General features: G+C 43.2%; 1 protein-coding gene across 2 annotated transcripts in view; it reads right to left on the reverse strand.

Moving 5' to 3' along the window:
• The window catches only part of ttn.2 (titin, tandem duplicate 2), a 192,346-nt gene extending 170,896 nt beyond the window's left edge, over positions 1–21,450 (reverse strand). For both annotated transcript variants that reach the window (XM_084478397.1, XM_084478396.1), the window contains exons 1-26: positions 21,251–21,450; positions 19,141–19,244; positions 18,162–18,365; positions 17,330–17,617; positions 15,296–15,378; positions 14,966–15,180; positions 14,648–14,723; positions 14,126–14,524; positions 9,252–9,305; positions 8,901–9,159; positions 8,629–8,701; positions 8,327–8,497; positions 8,097–8,239; positions 7,840–7,976; positions 7,534–7,761; positions 7,214–7,455; positions 6,896–7,128; positions 6,640–6,804; positions 6,383–6,551; positions 4,573–6,266; positions 4,200–4,481; positions 3,831–4,097; positions 3,433–3,705; positions 2,652–2,915; positions 2,127–2,387; positions 1,777–2,037 (exon numbers count right to left, since the gene is read on the reverse strand). In XM_084478397.1, the coding sequence (XP_084334523.1) occupies positions 1,777–2,037; positions 2,127–2,387; positions 2,652–2,915; positions 3,433–3,705; positions 3,831–4,097; positions 4,200–4,481; positions 4,573–6,266; positions 6,383–6,551; positions 6,640–6,804; positions 6,896–7,128; positions 7,214–7,455; positions 7,534–7,761; positions 7,840–7,976; positions 8,097–8,239; positions 8,327–8,497; positions 8,629–8,701; positions 8,901–9,159; positions 9,252–9,305; positions 14,126–14,524; positions 14,648–14,723; positions 14,966–15,180; positions 15,296–15,378; positions 17,330–17,617; positions 18,162–18,365; positions 19,141–19,231 (6,532 nt within the window). In that variant the 5' untranslated portion in view covers positions 19,232–19,244; positions 21,251–21,450. The remainder of the gene's footprint in view (positions 1–1,776; positions 2,038–2,126; positions 2,388–2,651; positions 2,916–3,432; positions 3,706–3,830; positions 4,098–4,199; positions 4,482–4,572; positions 6,267–6,382; positions 6,552–6,639; positions 6,805–6,895; positions 7,129–7,213; positions 7,456–7,533; positions 7,762–7,839; positions 7,977–8,096; positions 8,240–8,326; positions 8,498–8,628; positions 8,702–8,900; positions 9,160–9,251; positions 9,306–14,125; positions 14,525–14,647; positions 14,724–14,965; positions 15,181–15,295; positions 15,379–17,329; positions 17,618–18,161; positions 18,366–19,140; positions 19,245–21,250) is intronic.
• Between the last annotated feature and the right edge of the window lie 3,161 nt (positions 21,451–24,611).

The raw sequence follows: 24,611 nt of genomic DNA on the forward strand, positions 1-24,611 counted from the left end.
TAGACTTGGCAGAAATGTAATTATTTTTAATTTAATTTAATTAATGTACAATCCCATGAAGATAATTATCAAGTGTTTTCATGTGGCGGGACCTCTTCCGTGATTGCCGCCATGTTACACTGCCATGTTTCTACAATATCCCAGAACAGACAAATGACAAATGACACTGCATTTAAAAAACATAGAGAGAGTTGTCAGAATAAGGGTTGTGTTACCCCCATTACTAAGGCCCATTTGTGATTGTTTTTTGTACCGTCGTTATGTATAAGGGGTTATTTTGTTGGTTGCAATTCTGCAAGCTGACCGCTAGTTGCTGCTAAATTCTACGTACTGGACCTTTAAAATATTGGCGAGGCACACACACATCACACGAGAAACCAAAAGCCTATGTGTGTTAATATGAGGCATTGCATACAGACCACCTGATGTGCATAGTCTACAACTGGTACAGTTAACATTTTGAGGTCAACAACAATGTGTTATGTAGCCGTATATTCATGTGTTAACCTTAAGTTAACCATGTGTTAACCTTATATGTGTACATTGGTGGAAACAATCACCTTTTCCCACACCGAAAGCACCTTTAAATGAGTACTTGTTGAGATTTAGATTCAAAGGTATTTCTGGTATTTCTAGATTCAAAAGTATTTTCTAGATTTGAAGGTATTTCTCTTTCTCTCATTGAATCCGGGCGGCAGTCTTCTCTGTGGGGAAAAGCCAACCACAGTACTTCCTCCCTCATGGTCATGTTTAATGTTTTAATTCAGAGCATGGGAGGTAGGGCTACTGATATCGAGAGCCAATCAGTGTGTTGCTGGCAACTCTACAATGAAATACGATTTTACCATTTAAAGGAAAAGTCAATGCATGGGAAACACTGTAGATGGCGGATGGCGTCGTCCTCCCTCTCTCTTGGGTGGGTCATCGACCCACCCAATTAAAGTCTATGTGGGGGAAACCCTGGTGGTTGGCATGAGCCACTTGTTAAAGAAGCGCATCATAGTAAGCCAGATCCCTATTGAAATGTGGTATCTCTACTGGATACTGTTTTCGTGTTTCTCAGAAGTTACGGGTTAAAGGACAGATTGACATGTGTTACCGTGAATCAAACTCGGGATGTCTGTGCTTGATCATTGTTGGAAACTATTTGGATCAACAAAATATTTAACATAGGTCTAGTCTTGTCTGTGATCTTTTGCTCTTTTATTTTCATGAATTGTTATAGTCAGTACATGAATTGTAATGGACAAATGAATTGAAATGAATAGCAGATTGTAAAAGATCAGATAGAAGCATATTATGCATATGCAACTCACCAGGGATCGCCAGTAGGGGGAGCCAGTGATTTATCAAGGAGGCCGTGGCAACCCCTTGGGGTGTCAAGACATTTAAGAGATTTGGAAAAGCGATGGTTTTGCACCTTTGCACTACCCTGGAAATCCAGAGTTCTCACGAGAGCACAATTTGAATTTGCTCAGTGAGTCACTCTGGGAACGAGCAATATACTCACTCCCCGATTGCCCAAACCCAGAACATTAACCATCACATCGGTGTATCTGATATAGGAGGGCCAAAAGTGTTGCTGTTTTACCGATCGTATACGGCAAGAGTCTTATCTATTGGTTAGCTCGGCTGGTCTGGATATGTCACCCCGTGTATTCTTCTGATTGGTCGTAGTGTTATGCAATTGCGTGCATTGATATGACCCATTGACCCACTGACCCATTAAGTGATAGGTGGAAGAAGTGTGATTCTGCCTGAGCATTTGGAACCTACCCTCAACTCTGAGGTTGGCCGTGGTCTTGGAGCTGGCCACCTGGTAGGTGTATTCTCCCACATCCTGGGGTCTGGTGATAATGATCAGCAGGCGCCTGACGGCTCCTTCCACCTGACTCACAACGTTGTCACTGAAATCCACAGGCTGGCCTTCCTTCAGCCACCTGCCCTCAGCCTTGGCGTTGGCCACCTCACATTCCAGCTGTGCCGTCTGGGACTCTGCCACCGTCACGTCCTGTAGGGGTCTGGTGATGGCTCCCCCTAGTGGTGGAGAAAACAAACATTTACATTTTAGAATCAGGAAAGAACTGCTTCCTAAGAAATACCTTGTTAATGAAGTAAGCACATACCAGAGACTGAGAGCGAGGCACTGGAGGTCTTTTCACCAGCATGGAAGGTGTACTGGCCCTCATTGTCCTTCATGGTGTCTACGATGGTAAGCGTGTACACATTTCCACGTGACTCCATCTTGTACTTGGGCCCAGCTTTGAGGTGCTGGTTCTTCAAACTCCAAACTGCATCGATCCCAGGGTGAGACAGCTCCACCTCAAACATGACGTTCTGGGATTCAGAGCATACCTTGTCCTCCAGGTGTCTTGTGATGTTCACCTCTGTGTAAAAGAAACCATGAATAATCATTGTGTCAATAATACATATTATACTAGACACCTCTGGTGTCTAGTATAAAAACAGTAAATATTACAAGAATCAATAATAAAGGCAAAGGTATCACATATTAGGTGAACAACATGGACAAACATAAAATAAATAAATATACAGTATATATCTCATTCAGATCCAACAGGTTTGGTTTTAAACAAAACTCACACAATTTGAATAGTGTCTAGCTATTCCTAAATAATTTATAATCTTACCCTCGACAGACAGTCTACAGCTGGTGTCAACCTTGCCCACCACCAGTTTGTACTGTCCCTCATCGGAGGCAAAGGTCCTGTTGAAGACCAGACGCTGCTTGGCCCCCTTGGACACCATCTGAACTCGCTCACTGGCTGTCAGCAGCTTATCATTGTGGTACCATTTGACAGAGGTGATGTCCTGAGCTGAGATCTTGGTCTCCAGAACAGCCTTGGTTCCCTCAATAGATGATACATCCTTCAGTGGCACCAGGACATCAATGGCTGTGAAGAAAAGAGAACATGATGTGTTAAAGTGATTATTGTAGTGAGATACATAAACATTACATAAGATGCTGGTGTATGCTAGTACGCTTCATTAGAATAACAGTAAACAACAGTTGATGTTGTTGTTAAGAGTGACATGTCACTGTCATCACTATGACATGACACTGTCATGAACTTGTCATAAACTATATAAACATGTCATAAACGTTTATGACTTCTGTCATTAAGTGTAATTCGGTTTATGTTATGAAAACAACCCAAACAATGTCAACTTGTCATAACAAAAACCGAATGACACTTAATGACAGAAGTCATAAAAGTTTGACATGTTTATACCATTTATGACAGGTTCATGACAGTGTCATGTCATAGTTATGACAGTGACATGTCACTCTTATGTAGATACCTTCAAATAAAGTGTTACCCAACAGTTGTACATAGAATTTAGTATATTATTAGTTATTTATATTCATAGTCATTTGGATGTACAGTTTGTACTATTTCTATTCCTTACTCTGAACACTGAGTTTTCCAGAGGTGGAGATGTCCTGGGCAGGAACCAGGAAGGAATAGACAGCAGCATCGTCTCTGGTGACATTCTCCAGCAGCAGCTTGTGCACCAGTTTGTCAATAACCATGTGGACACTGTCTGAGGCTGAGAAGACCTGGCCATTCTTCAACCAGGTTCCTTCAACGTTCTCCTGGGAGAACTTCACCTCCAGCTGAGCAATGTCTCCTTCACAGACTGTCAGGTCACTCAGGGGCTGCATCAGCGTCACAGGGCGCACTAAGGACATGGACATTGATACTACTAATAAGGCTCAAGTTAATCACAAACAACTGCATCCTAATACACACCCTAACACAAGAAATCTGAAATCTCTGTGAAATTGAGGAAATTTATCTGCTTACATTTCATCTTCAGGGAGCCACTGGTCCTCAGATCTCCACAGACAAAGGTGTATTTCCCCTGGTCCTCTTTCTTTACATCCTTGACTGACAGAGAGTGTCTTCCACGACGGGAGGACATGGAATATTTGCTGCTACTAGAGATCTCGTTGTCTCCAAAATACCACGTCCCCTCAGCATCTTCACGGGACAGCTCAACCTCAAACTCTCCAGCGTAGGTCTCAGGAACTTCAATGTTCTCCAACATTTTGGTGAGCTCCAGGGCAGCACCTGAACATCAGATGGTGATAGCGTAAGGAATAATCTACTAAATAACTACTGGTTTCTTTAATAACTCTCCACACCAAGGACAAAGAGTAAGTCGAAGCTTACCTTCAACATGGAGTCTTGCACTGGTCCTGATGCTCTCGTCATCTATTACAACACAGCTGTACTCTGCATCGTCTTTCATCTCGATGACCAGCACGGACAGGAAGTGGACCTTTCTGTCCGAGTGCATCCTGTATTTGTCTCCAGAGAAGATATCCATGTTGTTCTTCATCCATTTCACCTTGACGAAAGGCTCGTTGGTTTCACACTCGAAGGTTACCATTGTGTCCTTTTCATTAGCAGTTACATCTTCTAGATTTTGAGTGAAATTTACTGTTGCCGTGCCTGTAATGAGGAATACATTTTTTATATTTTTTATTTCAATTAAACACTGAATAAAACAGCATGTTTATGTTGAAAATAAACATCACTATACCTTGCACAAGCAGAAAAGCATGGCTTGAAGCTTCCCCTGCTACATTCATGGCTTTGACCATGATACTGGCCGAATCTTCTGCAGTCACATCCCTTATCACCAGCTCACAAACGTGGTCCTCGGGCCAGTACCAGTAAATACGTTCTGACTTCTCAAGCTGAATGCCATTCTTGAACCACTGACATTCGGGGTCTGGTCGTCCGACAACCCTGACTCGGAATTGAACCTCGTCCATGGGTGCAACGGTCTTGCTAGTAATACGCTCCAGGATCTTGGGAGCTTCCATGCTGGGAGAAAGCTGAATCCTCTCTGGTTTGAAGGTGGGGATGGTCACGTTCCCCTGTTCCTCTAGAAGCTTCCTCTCTGCCTCTTCTTTTTCCCTCAGGCGGTGAAGCAGGTCTTCTTTTGTCTTCTTCAGTAGGTCCTCATAAGACTCATCCTTCCTGCGAGACTTGAACTCCACAGCAGAGATTGACTCATAGAATCCTTCCTCTGTTCTGCGCTTGAACTTGCTCTTCAGTTCATCCGACTCCTCTGAAGTTTTCTCGTGGACAACTCTCTGGGTCTTCTTCAGTTTGACGACCTCTTTCAACTGGGAGCTCTCGCTAGGTCTGTCCACCTTCATGATGTCAAAGCTGGGTCTTCCAGACTCTGTGGACTCTGCGGTTTTAGTGTCAGGTGCACGTCGGAGTACGGACCTAAAGTCCTCTCTCTGCATGATTTCTATCTTCACAACATGTTCTGTTGAGCCTAGAGGACTATCAGCAACCACCTTGACCTCTCCTGAATCATAAACTTTGACATCCACTATCTCCAGGTAGTAAATGCCATCGTAACGCAGTCTGTATCTCTTACTCTTGCGAATAAGTTGTCCGTTAAGGTACCAGTTTACCTTGGGTGTTGGATAACCAGTCACTCTGCAACGGAATCTCGCTGTTTCTCCTTCCAGAACGCTTGCTGGATCTGGAACCAAAACAATGTCAGGTTTTGTTTTCTCTTTCTCCTCATCAGTACTGACACCGGTGGGTCCTCCCTCATGAGCCATGCGCTCCATCTCATCAATTCTGTGTGTTCCCCTCCTTCCGTCAGGGAGCTGTGAATCTTCAACAAGGCCTTTCTCATCCTTAACAATGAGGGTGGCAGAAGTTTGATCAACTCCAAACTTGTTTGTAGCTCTGCAGGTAATAACACCGCTGTCTCTTGCGTAAGCAACTTCATAATCCAGACTGCAATAGCCAAACTCATTGACCATGCGCAGCCTATTGGCAGCATCAAGAGGTTTGCCATCGTGCAGCCACTCAACGACCATAGTGGGGTCACCAATAGGAGTCAGTCTGCACTCAAAATGAGCTGGCCCAAAACGCTTCATTCGGACAGAAGTCAGCTTCTTCTTGAACTGTGGTTTCTGCTGCTTCTCTTTGTCATAAAGGTCTCCCTCTTCCCATTGGTCCTGGCCATAACGTTGATGAAGGGGCTCCAATTCAGGCGCAGCAATATCTTTAGCTTTGTAGGTTCCTTTGGTTATAATCAGCTTCCTCTCCGGTTCACGCATAGCAGAGTCTACCTCAACATTGACTTTACAGCGAGTGGTATCTCTTCCAGCCTTGTTGATGGCTGTAGCTGTGTACCAGGCACTGTCAGATCCAGCTGATGAAATGATCTGGACTTTGGCCTCTCCTTTAGTACCCTCGATCCTAAGACATTTAAATCAATTAGTGAAATGTATTTGCCTTATCCATAAATTCCCTGTTAAATGTTTCCTTCAATTCTAATGATTGTAAAACAATGGAGTATCAGCTAAATTACTTACTTGATATGTGGGTACTTGTGTGGGGAAATAATATCACTGTTTTTCAGCCAGACAATGTCAGGAATGGGGTTTCCAATGGCCCTGACAGCCAACTCCACCAGAGTGCCCTGCTTCACACTGATGTTCTTCAGCTTCTCAGTGAACTGGGGACGTGCCAGGCTTTCTTTAGCTGTGGATGTTTAAGAACAGTCATTGCATCATATGTTTTGTCTCTCTCTCTCAAATATTTTTTATCTGTAATTGACCTAAAATCTTACCATCGACATTCAAAGTGATTGAGACGGAGGACTTTCCAGCTCTATTCTGAGCAACAACTGTCCATTCTCCAGAATCGTGAGGCATGGCTGTTACAATGATCAGAGACTGCGTTCCATCTTCTTTAACAACAATCTTGTGGGTGAAGTCATTGACAACTTGATGACCTGTGTAGAAGAGGATAAGTTAATATTCAAAAGGGGGCTTCATGACCAGCACGATTATAATTGATTGTTAAAATGAGTTTGTTGTGCTTACCATTGTGGAACCAGTATGTTTCAGGCATCGGCCTTCCGACAACCTTCAGGTCAAATCTGGCAGTCTGCCCCTCAGCACATTTACATGAGGAAGGCTTCAGGACAAAGACAGGTTTGTAGAGTCTCTCCAGCTGAGCTTCATCCGTCTCATCAAGCCTGCGAGCCGGAGAACGAGCAGGAGAGCGGCTGGCAGAACGGCCAGGGGAGCGACTCATAGAACGAGGAGAGGTAGACCTGGGAAATATAAGACATTCCTAAGTACCATCATATTCAAAGAAAGGAAGCTTTACCACAATTTATCTCTTCTCTGCCACCATACCTAAATCTCTGCAACGCAGGCTGGGGGGTGTATCTTTGAGGTGTTGTTGCTCCAGAGGGTTCCACATACAGCTTCCCAGAGCTGACAGCATTACCCTTCATGTTGGTGGCGAAGGCGGTGTAAACGCCCTCATCCTCTGGAAGCACCACAGGCAGACGAAGGCTGGCTCTGCCATCCTGAAGGACCTCCATCTGACAACGGCCACCATGTTGAAGACGGTTGCCATCTTTGTACCATGCAATCTGTTGACGGAAAAAATGTCAATTCTGGTACATTCTTATTGAGCCTTCATCAAAATTAGCATTTTCGTAGTTTCTTACCTTGGGAAGTGGGATTCCATCCATTTTACAGTGGAAAGTGACTCCCATTCCCTCCATGATCCTGTAGTTTTTGACTGGTGTGGCAAATGTTGGCTGCAAGGCCTCGTGTTCTACTGCAGTCACCATTAGTTCTCCATCCTCGGTCACAATGTGTTGATAGGTAATTGTCATGATCCGGAGCTCAATCTCCTGGATGATCCTCTCCTCAAATGCAGATATATGGAATTCCTGAAATATAAATAGGATTAGTCTGGCATTGCATAGATCCTTACAGACATTAGAGACAACTGAAGTATTAGGCAGTACCGTTTCTGAGACAAAGCTTGTAGGGGTGGTCATTCTCCTCTGTTCCATCTCGTACTGGCTCACGACCAATGTGGGCTCCTGCACCACTTCCGATTTGTAAGTCACATCATACTGCTTCATGTAGGCATCATATTCCTCTGCAGACATCAAGAGACAGCTGTTCAAACATAACATCTACATATACCATGGATCAACTTCAAAAGACAGCCACTGGGCTAGCCTGCAACCTGTGCTTAAGGTATTGAATGATGACCTACCTTCCTCCAGCAGAGTCGCTGAAGCTGAGGCTTCTCCAATCTGGTTCTTGGCAAAAATTGAGTACTCTCCTGCATCATCAGCAAAGGTCATGGAGATCTCCAATCTGCATTCTCCTGTCTCCTTCTTGTAGGCTACTTTATATCTGAACAGGACATGGGGCAGGTTATTGATAATTGCATAAGTCATAATCTGGCAGATGGGAGCAAAGGTAAAGTGTTTGGGACTCTACCTGTATCCGGTAGTGAGGGGCATGCCACTCTTCTTCCAGATAATGTGTGGTTTGGGGCTTCCTCCGACCTGGCACTCAAACACAACACTTCCTCCCTCCACCAGTTTCTGGACACTGAGCTTCTTGATGAAGAACGGTGCAGCTGATGTGCTGTCTGTCTCAACCTCAACACTGCCAGGACATTTTACATTTAGAGCTGGTACTCATTTCTGGTCAAACAAGTTGCTTCAGGGAATATATTTAATTGGAAATGGGGATTAAGATTACCAGTAAGAGTACCAGAAGCATAAACCGTGACTTACGTTTTCTCTTGTGTGATTCCAATTTCCGAAACGACGGATGTAGTTTCTTCTCTGCTCTCAATATCTTCTGACACTGAAAGAAATGACAACAACATTGTTGTTGCTTTCAATACTGTAAACTGTCAAACCTCGTAGCCTCGTTGCCTATAGTAAAATCATATTGCCAAACATAATCTTATATATGTCTCAAACATTTATTTAATTCTTATTGTATTAGGGAACAGGAAAGAAGAAAGCTTCAGCTCGACTTTTCAGTAGATTGTGACTAGTACCTTTGACAAGCAGATAGCAGGACGTGCTAACTGTTCCAGCCTCGCTGGTTGCCGTGCAGGTGAAGCGGCCGCTGTCTTCAGCAAAGGCTTCACGGATCACCAGACGGGCAAATCCATTCTCATAGCTGATCTGGAAGTCAATGGAGCTCTCGATCTTGTAGTCCTCTCTGAACCACATGATGACCGGGCTGGGATGAGCAGTGATCTGGCACTCCAGAGTCACAGACTCGCCCTCCGTAACAGTCAGGTTCTTTAAAACCTACAGTTAAAGACCAGAGGAATGGTTTCAGCATTCACGCCACTGATTGATCATTATTTAGCAAAAAGTGTAATAGATCTCATAACACTCACCGCAACAACTCTAGGAGGAGTGACTGGATCCTGAGTTGGAACCAGGGCAGCCTCCTGGAGAGAGACAAGAACAGACAAGACCAATGAGTTAGTTGGTTAGTTATCTGGTTCAGAATGACTGTCTTGTTTCAGGTCTGTGGGTACAGGCGTGAATGGAAGCCAAAGAAACGATGACAAAGAAGACGAGACGTTCAGAAGAAAGGAAGAAGATGAGAGGGAAGATGGAAGAAAAGTTGTCTTAAGAGACAGGTTGCAAAGGGAGAAGGGTTGCCATGGGAGACGGGTCTTTAATGAAGCAGATGATTTGTGAAGGAAGAGGGGTTCTCTGATTGGCTGTGGCGCTTTAGTGGAGGCGTTAACCAAGGTGTCTACAGCCACACAGAGTTAGGAGGGTGCTGGAGAGGGTGGAGCACAGTACCAACCTGAGGCTCCCAGTCCTCAAATTCCTCCTGGGCCCCTGTCAGGCCAGCCTGTAACTGAACCTCAGAGTGGTATCGGGGGTCTCTAAAGGGTGGAGGAGTGGCCTCGGGCGTCACTCGTGTCTCCACAACCCTACGAGAAGGACTGGGAGACTTGACTGGTTTGATGATCATTCTAGTGGTTGAGTGGGAGGATAAGTCTTTCTGCAGAGAGGAGACGGCAGAGCCTGCCCTCGAGACCTGACCGACCCGGGGAGAACAGTGTTACCAATGTCAACCAGAGAAAAGCACCTCAGAGCAGGTTGAACATCAGAAGCTGACAGCACTGCCAACCTGTTTGATGGTAAATGACCGAAAGCTATTTTGTTCTTTTGGTAACAAATTAAAAGGAATTGTCATTATAAATGGTATTAGGAAATGATAGGAAGAAATGACGTGTTATTTCTGTGATATGTGATATTTTAAGTGCACATCACACTATCATTTTTTACGATGGATGGTGATTTAGTTTGAAATCATTGGCCTATAGCGCCTTACCTCATAGCTAGAGTCATGTTTAGGAACAGTAACTTTAGAAACAGTAAACTTTGGAAGAGGGGACGGTGTTGGAGCCGTTGCCCCCTGGCGGCTGGGTTCTGTGGTTCTGTGAATCTAGAGTGACCAACAGAGTTCAGGGTTAAGTGGTCAAGAAGTATCATACCTCATTTGAAACATCTGGAAAGCTTTGAGAAGGACGCTGCCCCACCTGGGAGATGTTATATGTATGTTGCTCTGATGTTGTACTGACAGCAGCTGACTTGGCAGCTGTCATTCTAACATGCGTCTCTGCAGCTTCAGTGGCAGCCTGCAGCTGTAAGACTACAGGCTCCTCTTCAGCTCCAGATTGCTCCACATGCACAGGCTGACGAACACGAGCTAGGTCGACAGCAGCCATCACGGTGGCCACTGCGCCCGCTCTTCCAACTCCCTCCCCCTGGAGACAGAACAAGCAGCTTGTTGGATACAGCACATAGATATCACAGAATCCATGGCAACATCAGCATCAGCTGGATGGATACAGCAAATAGATCTCACTGCATCTATGGCATTGTGTTGATTAGTGTATACATACATAGGTCGATGTTAGGTTTCAAATTCAATAAAATACAATAGCGTATTGTGTACTTCTATATGTCTACAAACAAACAACATATTCAGCAATCCAAGCTGGCAGTCTATCATTTGATCTTTTAGCTGTTCAGCTGTCAGGAGGGGGGGGGTATGGATGTGGTGGTGGTTTTCACTCGATCTCCATCTACCTGCACCTCTTGTATAGAGACATTGTCCCAGCAAGAGGCTGGTTGAACATGTACGTGAGCGTTGTTTACTCTCGCCATAGTGAACAATGCTCACACACTGTTTACTGGCAGCCGAGGATTTACTGTAACCAGCCGCCAGCATGGCTTCCAAAAACAATAACACCAACAAACCTACCGCTAAAGCCAATAGTGCATATGAATATTTGAAAGAGTATTATGAACAAACGACTACAGATTTGAACAGTAAAACACTTGTTTTTATGCAAATTGTACCCTCCGTTGTCTGAAGAAGCAAGTCTGATCAGCCACATCGGCAACAAATTTAATAATACTCAAATTAAATAATAATCTAATTCACCTGTCACTAAGTCACGCTTGTCCGAGCTGATGTTCGAGTATAGTTGAGGCTGGAATGTCATTGTCTCATCTGCGTTCTAAAGGCGGAGCTTAGCGTCAAGTCATTTGAAAAATGCGTCCAGTATCGGGAAATATTGGGACTTAATGACGATCATCACAAGAAGGGTAAGCCTCGAGCCAACAGCCACAGAGTTCCTCCACCCAAGTCTAACTAACCGCATTTTGTAAAGGACCAGCAGATCCGGTGGTGTTTTTTCTTGGCTTTAAAAAGTTATCTTGATTCTTTAGTAGTATACAGTAATTAATTTAGCTTGGGCAGTTTGTAGTGCCAATGATTTGGGGGGCTGGGGGTGAATGGGTAGGAGGATGTTCTACTGAAAGAGAAAATAATAAAAAAAAATAAGAAATTAATGTTTATTTTCTGGGACAGTGAACTTAGTTCAAAATTCAAAATTGTGAACTATGAACATGAACTAGTTCATTTTAAACTATGTGAACTGAACTTTGAGCTAGCCAACATGGTCCACCATGTTCCACCATGGTCACCGTCACTGTCCCACCGTCCTGGGAGCCCAACTCACCACCCCACCATACCACTGACCTCCACAGCATGTTAACCCTCACCACCACCCCGCAATACCACTGACCTCCACAGCATGTTAACCCTCACCACCACCTCGCCATACCACTGACCTCCACAGCATGTTAACCCTCACCACCACCCCACCATACCACTGACCTCCACTGCATGTTAACCCTCACCACCACCCCACCATACCACTGACCTCAACCGCATGTTAACCCTCACCACCACCCCACCATACCACTGACCTCCACAGCATGTTAACCCTCACCACCACCCAACCATACCACTGACCCTAGTGCTTATTACCACCCAACTTTAACACAATCCAAAAAGTGTTCTAGGGAGAACATGATAGCCCTCAGACCACTTTAGAGTGAAATTCGCCAGCTGATTTGGTCTGCCTAGGGGGTGTTGTCTCCTCCTTCATGTGCCACGCTCACAGGGAAAATGTGTTTCAAGTTTTATTTTGAGCTGGGTAATGGTAGTGTATTTTAGTTTTTACTACTATTGAAATATACTTCCATTTAACCATAAATATTACTTAAAAGATCTCAGATTGTTCTCCTATGCGACATGGATCCAACCTAAATAAGAGAAATCTTCAACTAAGTAAATTTGCAAAATATATTTTGAATTCAATACAAGTAAGCATACATACACATGCCTACATACACGCAACATACTCATCAGTAAAGGCTGGCAGTCTATCATGTGATCTTTCAGCAGTTTCAGTTGTGGTTACTTGGTGAAAGTTGTGAGGAACAAGTTCTACATGGTAAGGATGGAGGTGGACCATCCACCTAAGAGGTGGACAAGCCCTAACTTCTGGGTTAGGAAGAGTAAAACCAAGAGCCACAACTCATGAGCTGAGGTCAGGGAAGACTATGAACGGCCAGAAAAGGGTTAGTGGCAGATTATTTTGCTTTCAGAATCTAGGTTAGCTTCCTTTCATTGGATATTGATATTTTATTATCAATCTTATACATACATGGATTGTCTCATTATTTGGAGATATTGAGAGGACCTTATTTTACCACCACTTTTATGAGCCTTTGCAAGCCACATAAAAATGGCCCTCTTATCACTCTCTAGAGCAGGGATGGGCAACTGGCGGCCCGCATCCTCACTCAGTGCATAGTCCATACGCACTGTCCGTAGATAATTTCTTAAATATCTGAAAAATGCGGACTTTCTTTTTTTTTTTAAGTGCAACTGAACTCAATCGTCATTGTCATTATACTGTTCACCAATAGAGGGTGCTTCCAGGCTATTCCCCAACCCTCTCTGCTGCTGTCAGCGAGCAACCATCAGAAATGCAGCTCGAACTCTGCAGCTACAGTCAGATCAGTTTTTTCAAGCAAAACGCAATGAGAGGGGAATTTCATTTGGGAGACTGTTACCAGAGGCATGTTTTCATTTTTAAAATTTTGCTCTCTCAATGGCCAGCATGTTTAGCACTTACATTTGTGAGAGCAGCTTTTCAATAATTTATAATTAAGTCAAAAGAGATAAACAGGCTCACGGATGACACTCTTCTTCATCTGATGCCGATTGGATGCACAAAGATTGAGATTGATATTCAGTCTATTGTGCACCAGCAGGCGAAGCCACGTATCTCACTAAGAGGTAGATTCTAAAAGTGGAATGGGAGCAAAAATGCACTGAATATGATGCTAGTAGTTGCACTTAATGTTTGGCCACTGTTTTTCAATTTTATGCCATCATTGAATGATGATGTATGTGAGCGATTTTCACAAAAAAAATGTGGCTGTTGTTTTTTAAAACAAACGTGGTGTTTTTGTCAAGTATAGACATGTTAAAAATGCATTTGAGCATGGAAAATATGGGAAATTAATGTATGTTGGTAACATATAGATATATATATACAAATATTTTGTTCTCATTTATAATTATTTTGTAGCTTCTCTCATATCCGATTAGTTGAAGAGCGTGGTCATGTGGCCCTTTGATGGAGATGATAAAAAATGGCCCTCTTTATCATGAAAGTTGCCCATCCCTGCTCTAGAGACAACACAAGTCGGACTGTTGACCCAGATGTATGAAGGCTAAATAGGTCTACCAGCCTAAGCAGTGGACTGGACCAACTGGTAGGTTTATCCTGCATACATCTGGGTTGACGCTCCTTTTAAACCTGTATCTGTATATCGATATATTGAACTCATCGCTTCTGGTCGCTTCTCCATGCTGTCTCACCTCTTGTAGTGAAGTAACCTGCTGGACCTGCTGGACGCCATACGAGCCCTGCCACTGCTGCTCCATCTGCATGTGGGCAGAGCTGGTCTGCATCTGGGAGGAGCTGGTCTGCATCTGGGAGGAGCTGGTCTGCATCTGGGAGGAGCTGGTCTGCATCTGAGATAAGCCTGCTTGCATCTGGGTAGAGCTGGTCTGCATATGGGCAGAGCCTGCTTGCATATGGGCAGAGCCTGCTTGCATAAGGGCAGAGCCTGCTTGCATCTGGGCAGAGCCGGCCTGCATCTCGGCAGAGCCTGCCTGCATGTGGGTGGAGGTGCTCGTCATACTGGTGTAGCTGGCAACCCCCGTCGCCCAGCCTTCCTGTTTCCATGGGGGCAAGACCTCCGGTGAGGAGGACACCTGGATGGAGAAGAGGACCAATCACATCCCAGCTAGATAGTAATGTTGTAATGATGTTGTGAGTTGTAATGATGATAATGTGAGTTAATGATGAGTTTGGAAGTTCCAAGAAGCAGTTCTCACCCGTTTCCTGGTCATGAGAGGAGATCTGACTGGTCTGATGGGAGATACTGAGGGCCTGCCGGATGGAGACACAGATCTGCAGAGAAACATGTTTAGTTCACTCACACATTGTACTCATACTAGGACCACACACAGCTCAGATCACCTGTGGCCCCGCCCTCAACATCATGCTGCCTTTGTCATATTGACGTGGCAGCAAGGAGCACAGCTGGTGGGTTATGGAAGAAGAGTTGGTGTATTTTTCAACGCATGACTCATATTCAGCTGTAGCTGCAGATATCAACAGTAGGCGTGGCTTGTTTGATTAGCATGCGTTACCTGACAGGTGCAGGTGTAGGGGCCTTCACGTGTCGGACAGGTGATGGTGACTGGTGGCGGCCTCCGGTTACCCTGGAGACCATCGAAGGTGGGGACTTGGAGGTGGGTTTGGGAGGAACCCTTGGGGGGGTCTTGTGTGCTAACCGTTGAGTCATGCCGCCTCCTTCTACATGCATCTCCATCATGGTGGCGGCCTGGAAACCAGCCTCAACTCTCTGGGGACGAAACAACCAAAACGGTGAACAGGGATGCAAAGTGTGAGCGTAGCTAGGGAAGTTATCGGACCAGAAGACGCTTCTGGTGCCTGGGAAGAAGCAGAGAAAGTCTTACCCTTTCCACTCTGGTCTGGGAGGAGGACATCTGAGAAGAGGACACCACCATCTTGGTTTTCTTAATGGGCACAGCATCCTCCCCTGTAGCACATACACATCTCTAATCAGTTAGCCTCATGCTAACCAACAGTATGTCTACAAGGTTAGCCACATGCTAATTAACAGTACATCTACAAGGTTAGCTCACCATTTTCACACCTTTTTATGCTGCATCTATTTTATATATTATTATTATTATTATTATTCTATTTTACATAACCGCTTAACTCTTCTACATCGGTAGACCTACATATTACGTATAAATATTCTTATTTCACATTTTTATATTCTGTGTAAATTCTATTTTTCTATTATTCTATTTCATTCACAGCTATTATTATTATTATTAGGTGCCAAGCACGAAGTGCGAGGAACCTATTGAAATTGTTAGTTTTATTATTATTATTCTGCCGCGTTTGCATTGCACATCCTACACCGATCGCATGCTTTTTATGAAACTTACTAGACGTGTAGAGGTTGACCCAAGATTAGCACACAGCAAATATTACACTGATTGGCCCAAAGGTGGCGCTATACCAACTGCCCAAAAATGCAAACTTTGCACAAGCATATCTCGTAACCGGTTTGACCTACACTCATGAAACTTTGCTCACACATGCAAGTCCTCATGATGAACAAATGAGCCTCTTGAACTGAAAACTTCCGGGTTGCAAGATTTTCTGCCATTTTGAATTTTGTTAAAAACACTAAATTCCCTAAGGATCCTAGGTTTTTTTACTTAGACAAAAATCCTTTGGCACATATAATCTATGGACCAATGTCTTTAATCTGACATGAAAGAAAGTCTGTAAAATAAAGAATAAAGTACTCAGGAGCCATTGACTTCTAAAAGGGGTGTGGTTTAAACCACAAAAAGAGTGAAATGCTCATATCAACATCAAATTGGACTCCTATGATCTTGACTCCAATAGAAAAGTTGTTCGGAATCAAATTCTGAACAAGATTAAGTCAACATATTTTCAAATAGGGCGTGGCATCGAAATGGGCGTGGCCGGTCACAAAAAACGCCACAGTTCATAGACGCAATGTTTGATTTGAGCGGGACTGACTTAGTGGCTGTTGGGGCCCAAAGTTCCAACTGCTCAAGTAAAATGAAGTCGATTGGCAAAACAACATGGCCGCCAGAGGCTCAAAGTCGTCAAAAATCGTCAAAATTTAACTTAACGTCAAAAGTCAGGGTTAACTTAACCCAATAATCAAACTTGGGATAGTCAAAGGTACATGGGTCAAGATTAAACTGTCCAAATTGTATCTAAATCGGCCTAAAGTTGGCGCTATTGCAACAGACCAAAAATGCAAAAAATGGTTTATTGGTCGGTAGGGTTAGGGTTAGGTTTGATGGTTTATTGGTCGGTAGGGTTAGGGTTAGGTTTGATGGTTTATTGGTCGGTAGGGTTATATTGGTTGGCTCAGGCTTGGCACCTTAAACGCTGCTTGCAGCTTTAATTATTATTATTATTTTAATTCAACTTATTTCATGTCCAGTTTTTGTTTCTCTTACACTTTTTCTTTTTATATTGCATTGTTGAAGGAGCCTCAGACTCAAATTTATTTGCCAGCGACTGCTGCTGTAATTGTTGTGCATATGAAAATAAACCAGCTTGAATCTTGAATCTCATTCTAGACTGTTGTCATACAGAGATGGTGAATTCAGAGACAGGTCATTAAGGAGCAGGTATGGGTTGGACAGTACAGAGACAGGTCAATAAGAATAAGGTAGGGTTTAGACAGTACAGAGACAGGTCCTTAAGGAGCAGGTATGGGTTAGACAGTACAGAGACAGGTCATTAATGTACAGATAGGGGTTAGACAGTACAGTGACAGGTCATTAAGGATCAGGTAGGGGTAAGACAGTGCATAGGCAGGTTGTAAAGGAGCAGGTAGGGGTTAGACTACAGAGACAGGTCATTAATGTGCAAGTAGGGGTTAGACAGTACACTAGCAAGACAGTAGTACATCCACATGATCTTACCTTGAACCAGGAGTTCAGCAGTAGAGGTAGCTCTTCCACTGCTGTTTGCGGCATTTACAGAGTACGTCCCAGAGTCCTCTGGGAAGGCTTCAGCAATCAGTAAACTGTAAAGGTCTGCTTCTTGAACAATCCTAAAATCGGGGGAGCTCTGTATCTCAGCTCCCTCCCTGTAGAACTTCACCACAGGTGTAGGGATTCCTGTCACACGAACATCCAGTCTCACTTGGCTTCCTTGTCTTACTGTCAAACTCTGAAGTCTCTGAATAAAGTTGGGTGGTGCAGTCTCAGCTGTCGACAAAAGGAAGAGATTTTAGTCTATGTTTGGTGTTTGGTTTTATTTTGATGAAAAACAGAAACATAGCACAAGGCACAGAACGCTGGAGGAATTGCATGGGCACATGAATCTGCTTGGACATATATGTTTTTATCCTTCTCATGTGCACTTTGACATCCTAGCAATTACTACTAACTACTAACTAATTCCTTTTTAACGAGGTTCAGGGTCTCGTTAAGGAAAGGAATGTAGTAGACAGCTCCTAACAACACCCCGCCCAGACCACAGCTCATGTAGCGACCCTGGCCCTCAACCACAACCAAAAACTACAACTCACCACAACTACAAAATACTAACTTACTAACGAATGACGACAATAAGTAAATTCCTGTTGAAACAGTTCTATTCTACCAGGTAAGAGAATGTCTCACCTGTAACTAGTAGCTCAGCAGTACTACCTGCTCATGTCTCACCTGTAACTAGGAGCTCAGCAGTACTACCTGCTCATGTCTCACCTGTAACTATGAGCTCAGAAGTGCTACATTTGTCATGTCTCACCTGTAACTAGGAGCTCAGCAGTGCTAGTGGCTTGTCCAGCACCATTGGTGGCTCTCACAGAAAATCTTCCACTGTGTGTGGCGGTCACTGCAGGGATGCTCAGAACAGCGCGGCCATCGCTGAACGAGATCTGAATGCCGGGAAGAGCGGCAGCAGAAAGGACCTGGCCATCACGAAACCAGCTCACCTCAGGAACTGGGGAACCTGGTGAGCATTAGGCATCAGTTAGCATGAGCAATTAGCACTATCTACCAGTTAGCAGACACCATTAGCACAATCCCAGAGTTAGCACGATCCACCACTTACCGTTAAACACTATCAAAATAACTTAGACTTAAACTACATATTGGACTGGCAGAGCTTGGAACTCGAGAACTTTGTAGATGGATTCAAATAATCAAATAAAACACCTTACAATAAGGGTACATTAATGAATTGACATTAGTTAATGCCTTTAAAGTTTAACTAACGTTACCTTACAGTTAACTAATGATCTAGTAATCATTTAATCATTGTATGGTGTTCATGTTAACTGATAGTGCTCATATTAAATAATGTATTAATGTATACATTATTTAATAGCTAACAATAGTTTAATAACCACAACTAAGGATTGGAGATGTATGCCTATGCAACCAAAATGTACTCTAACAAGAACTGAACTACAATGCAAATCCTACCCCCTGAAAATGCTGAAATGCTTATTACTGCATTAACTAATGTTAACAAATGTTAATTAATAGTTAATTAATGTTCCCTTATTGTAAAATGTTACCATCAAATTTGAGCTCTACCTGATAAACATATCTGGATCATCAGTATTATGAAGAGGGAAATATCATTTCAATTATACTATGCTTAAACTTTGTAAAAAGAGGTGTATGCGTTCAGATGTAATCCTCCATTTTGGCTCAATTTATTTGAATATGATTAAAGATTAATTTGGGGAATATATTGGACGGGAAGTGATTGTCCTTACCACTAACTTGCGCCTCAAACGTTGCAGCACTACCCTCTAGTGCCACAACGCTTTGCAGCGGCTGTGTGAATGTTGGCGCCTGTGTCGACATGTTGCTCGGCACCCTGCAGAGAAAATAAACAAAACAGTATTGAGACTACTGTCATCTATTGACAAATATTATGCATGTGTCAAATTCACCAAGTCTGCGTGTGTTTCAATGTGTTATGTTCTGTGGGTTGTGTATTGTTGTGAAGAAAAGCGATGTGTTTGCAGTATTGTGTTCAGTTGTGTAGCATTGTGTTGTGTAGCAATATGTCGTGTAATAAATGTGTTGTGTGTGTTGGGTTATGTTGTTTTTGTAACACAAACTGAAATCGGTAACCTATTTTGTAACAGAGGATGCCATCATGGCTCATTTAGATAGCATGGTAGATTTGTTTATCCACTGTGAATGAAAACATGAACATTATTGACTATTGACCTAGTAACCAATGTGTATTACTCAAATAATGGCCATAATCATAGCCATTGTAGACATAATCACACACTCCATTTCCCAGACAATTTCTTCTAGTATTAAACATTATGGCATTTCAACCACCCCTAGCAAATGCACTAGAAGCGCATAAAAAACATTTACTGTACATAAACTGTTGTGAATCCAAGACATTCTGTAGAGAGCACCTCAGCTGCTTGAGGCATAGCTGCTTAATAACGACACATTTATTTATAGATGTTAAGAGGTTTCTAATCACAGCAGTACCCTCCCACCTGCCACTTGAGCCTCTCCACTGGGGTGTTAAACCGGGACCCAGCAGGCCGGTTTACACAGGCTAGTCTAACCCAGGCTAGGATAGAGTCTAACCCCGTCTTGGATAGACCAACCCAGGCAAGGATAGAGGCTAACAGACATGGGGGGCTCTCCTGTGTGCCCCTGTCAGCAGCAGACCAACTGGAGGGGCAGGCTCTCTTTCTCTGCATTCCCCAGCCCTTAATGACTGAGCAGCTGTTGTGCTGGCTCTCTGTCAACAGTTGAATAGCCTCTCTCTCTGCTACAACAAGCTGGACATTCCCCAACACTCATCTCATTAGTTATGAGAGGCAACTCTGATCTTACACTGGTCCAAAATGCAGAAAATAAACGTTAGAAATAAGTATGACAGGATCAAACATAAATAGAAGGGGGGAAGCTTCAGAAAGCTTCTGCTGGGGGAAGACATCTCTGTCTCCATAGTCTATTTCTGGAGGTTGTGGAACATCACAAAAATATCTACAAAGCCACCAGCATGGCAAGCCCTTAAACCAAACACCCCGAGAGAATTCTCAGCACCACCAGCTGTGGTAAACCATCCACATTTTTCAATGATGGGACATTAAACATTGAACGATTACCTGGATTTCAAATAGTAAAGCCATAGGAAAACTTATGGTGGCAATGTAAAGACAAAAACACAATACATAATCATAACTAATAATGATGGATGTAAATGTACACTGATGTTTTAAACTCTACTCAGACTAATGTGGTTCCTTGAGGAGAACCATGACCTGGGGGAGAGAGCAGCAATTCCTAACCATGGAAATGAGGATGACATGAAGACTTCAACATTAACATCAAACTGTCTGGGATTTTCTTTCATACTCCAGAGCCCAGTGGACATGTGGCTGAGAACAGGTTCAGACAAAGGGAGGACTTCCGATGGAGGACTCAATACCACAACTCACTGGGTCTAAAAATACCCTCCCCTTCTTGATTGACAGCCACCATGTGGCACATAGCTGGAGGTGGAACTGATAGCCCTGCTGCTGATTCCCTTAAAAAGACATGGCCACCCAGCCGAGACGCCACTCTAATGCAATCAGGGGCTATTCTGGGAAGCTCCAAAATCGCCTCACCGCTTTATAACCTTGGAAATTAAAAAGAAACAGCAACCATTGCATTCTTCCACTAGATTGATTATTTCACAAACAAATGTTTTATGAGGTGAACTCTTGGTTCCAACTGTTTAAGGTCAGGTAACAAGTAAACTTTGACAGTGTTACAATGCACAGTGGCTGGACTCTTCACAGATGATATAGAATAGTGAGGAGCAGCGTAAGAAAGTTAAGAAGTGAATAAGCCACTTACTTGTGTCCACAAGGATGCCTGGTGGGATGGGACTAGTCCCAGCTGTGGTGAAACAATCTCCTTATCCAATGATACTGTCAAAAAAATCCAAAGGAGAACAGTTGAGCCTCAAAAGAACCCAAAAAACAAAACTACACCGAGACAAAGCCGTGTAGTTTTGTTTTTTCCTACGCAATCCCTACACCCGAGGCAAGGCTGGGAATGCTCCAACTGCTCAGAAGTGTCTATATGGTTGTGTTACTTTTTATACCCCTGGGTGCCCCTGCATCATCACCCCCCTCAAACCCTATTGGTCAACCTGCTTGTACAAGGCACCATGGGAGGTCAGTAGCCATTTTATGCAAGCTCACACCTGTCAATCACTTTACAAACAGACAAACATATAGGCAGACAGACAGACAATCTCAGTTGACAGACAGGCAAGACTGCAAAGACCGACAGACAGATTATTCTTCTGCAGAAAACATCTGAAGACCCTCTTCTTCATGAAATAATTTGTGAACTTTTTTAGCACTTAACTGTTAGCTCATGTGTTGAATTCACTTTACTATTACACTTTAATTATATAACTTATTACTCTGATTATGTTTCAAGTCCCAAATACCACTGCAGCCATCCTAAAAGGTCTGGAAACCTCAGACCTACCTGGTCCAGGACCAGGGCCGGGAGGTGGTCTGGTCCAGGACCAGGGTTGGGAGGTGGTCTGGTCTGGTCCAGGACCAGGGTTGGGAGGTGTTCTGGTCTGGTCCAGGACCAGGGTTGGGTGGTGGTCTGGTCCAGAACCAGGGTTGGGAGGTGGTCTGGTCTGGTCCAGGGCTGGGAGAAGGTCTGGTCTGGAAGAGGCTGAGATAAGAAACAAAGAATGTGGAGAACATCTCTCTGACAGAGAGACAGTGAAACGTCAAACAGTGAAACTGAGAAAGCCTGCTTTGATATAGAAAGAAGTCCAGTAGAGAAGTAGCACAGTCATTTTAAAAGTTATTATCTTTTAATATCTACCAACACTACATTTAAATTACACACTTAATATTTCCCCTTTTAATCATTTGTGTTACTTACTTCTGTAACTGCTTTTGGTCTGTGTTTTGGTCAGGGGGTGAGACAGTGTTAGAGTTAGATTGTGTTGGGGTAAGATAGTGTATGTATTATATTATGTTGAGTTAAGTCAGGTTTGGGTTAGGTAGAGATAGGGTTAGTTAGTTAGACAGTGGTGGGGTTGGACAGTGTTGGGGTTAGACTGTGTTGGTATTAGACTGTAGGGGTAAGATAATGTTGGGGTTAAAGGGTCAAGATTCTCCAGGTTGAGGTAAGGTTCTCCATGTCTCCTTCCGGCTGGGAACCCCCAACTCTGCTCTTCCTGAGCCTGATCACCATGGTGACCACACCAGGCTGTTCCTGTCAGTCTCACACATGCCTGGGCAGTTATGTAAACAGAGATCCACATATAGACAGAGAGAGAGAGAGAGAGAGAGAGAGAGAGAGAGAGAGACATATATTTATATATATTATTATATTAGGGCCGGGCAAGTTAACTCGTTAATTACGCGTTAACGCAATCTTATTTTAACGTGATTAATACAAATTGACGCATGAACGCACCTTCTTTTTTTTCTTTTTCTTTTCACTTTCATTTTGAAAGGTTTTGCCCACAGAATGTCAAAATTCATACCAGAAATCATTTTTGTTTTTAGTTCCACTTACTTTACATTCAATTACACTTGCAGTAAGTAACTGCCTGATTACAATTGCCAAATCTGTGGTGCTACTTATTTGAATTTAACTACACTTGTAGTAACTGTTGGTTTACAACAGTGGTTTGTACTAATTAACTGCCTGTTTACAATACCCAAATCTGTGGTGTTCCGTAAGTTTCATATTCAACCCACACTGAGTGAGTCAATAAAACTCCCTCAAGATCACTTGGTCTAGTTTTTGCTAATTAAGTACATTTGGTATGAATGATAATGTATAATTTCATTTGAAAATCTCATTTAACTTCAATTGGAGTGGATTTAAAATATAATTTAAAGACATTCTCGATTGTATACACACAAAAAATGAAACTATGTACACAATTCTGAAAACTTGAAGCTCATGTATCAACTACAAGACTTTAACCAGACTGCTAAACCCTAAGCACAATTCCATTGTTTTCAAGCATATAGAAATTCTAAATCACATTTTTGCAAAACTCTAAGCACAAATCTCATCATTTAGCACACTTGGTTGACCTGGAAAACACTGGCCTTCAAAACGCCACACCCAATTACCAAATGGTCTCACTAACTTCTCACCTGTTCAAACTCAACTGGCAAAACACTTAAATCATGTGTAAGAGCATAAAAGAGGCCTCATGTGAGCTCTACTGTGTTGTAGATTAGCTCCTCTGGCCTGATCAGGATCGGAGGTGGGAATATCAGAATAGGATTCAATGCATATTTTTCTATCCAATGAGCTGCAAATGTCTTAACTCACAACCCAGCTTCCCAGAGACATACTGTACACTTATAGTTGATAATGCAACATTGTTCGATTTCTGAGAATACACAAATGTAAACCTATTTTTGCAAAACTCACAGTACTGTAATTGCATTGATACAGTAAGTAAAATGAAAAACACTACAGTAAGAAAATGTTTGTCATACTGTTTGTCTTAAAATGACTGTCTTTCAGGGATGTAACAATGAAATCAGTGCACAAATACAAAAAGGAAGTAAGCAAATATTTTACTGTATTTGTTATTGTAATACGTAAAGTAAAATGTTCAGCTGAACTGACAGCAAAAAAAAAAGGTTTTCGTAGGCCAACAAATTTTTTTATACAAATACAATTTGTTGAAACAGATCTAAATAGAAATCAGACTGCATCCCGCCTCCGAGCCTGATCAGGCCAGAGCACCTCATCGACATCGCATGCAATGTTTTCCCTGGCCAAGCAGCGGGGGAAAAAGCGCCTGGTGTGGCGGATCCACCCCCGACATGCGTCTGCATTGATGTCATCTCACGCCTCCTCCATTGCTTGGAGGAGGGCCACACGCTCATGGGGTTTGTGGTCGTAAACCTTCCACCACCATGCTGAAAAGAATCATTCTATAGGATTTAAAAATGGTGAATATGTGGAGAGGTAAAGATTGTGGACCAGAGCAGCCCAGTGGAAACTAACATTACCCCAACGTAGTTGGGCTGCTCTGGTCCCTCTTCCTGTGTGGGGTGGATGAGTATATTATTGAGTGCATCCAGGAAGGTGAGCAGACGGGCAGTGTTGTATGGACCAAGTTGGGCATGGTGATGGAAGACCTCATCTTGACCAATGGCTGCACACATGGTAACATTTCCCCCACGCAGACCAGGGACATTGACGA

This window comes from Micromesistius poutassou (assembly GCF_964030765.1).
Source record: "Micromesistius poutassou genome assembly, chromosome: 14".
Taxonomy (NCBI): Eukaryota; Metazoa; Chordata; class Actinopteri; order Gadiformes; family Gadidae; genus Micromesistius; species Micromesistius poutassou.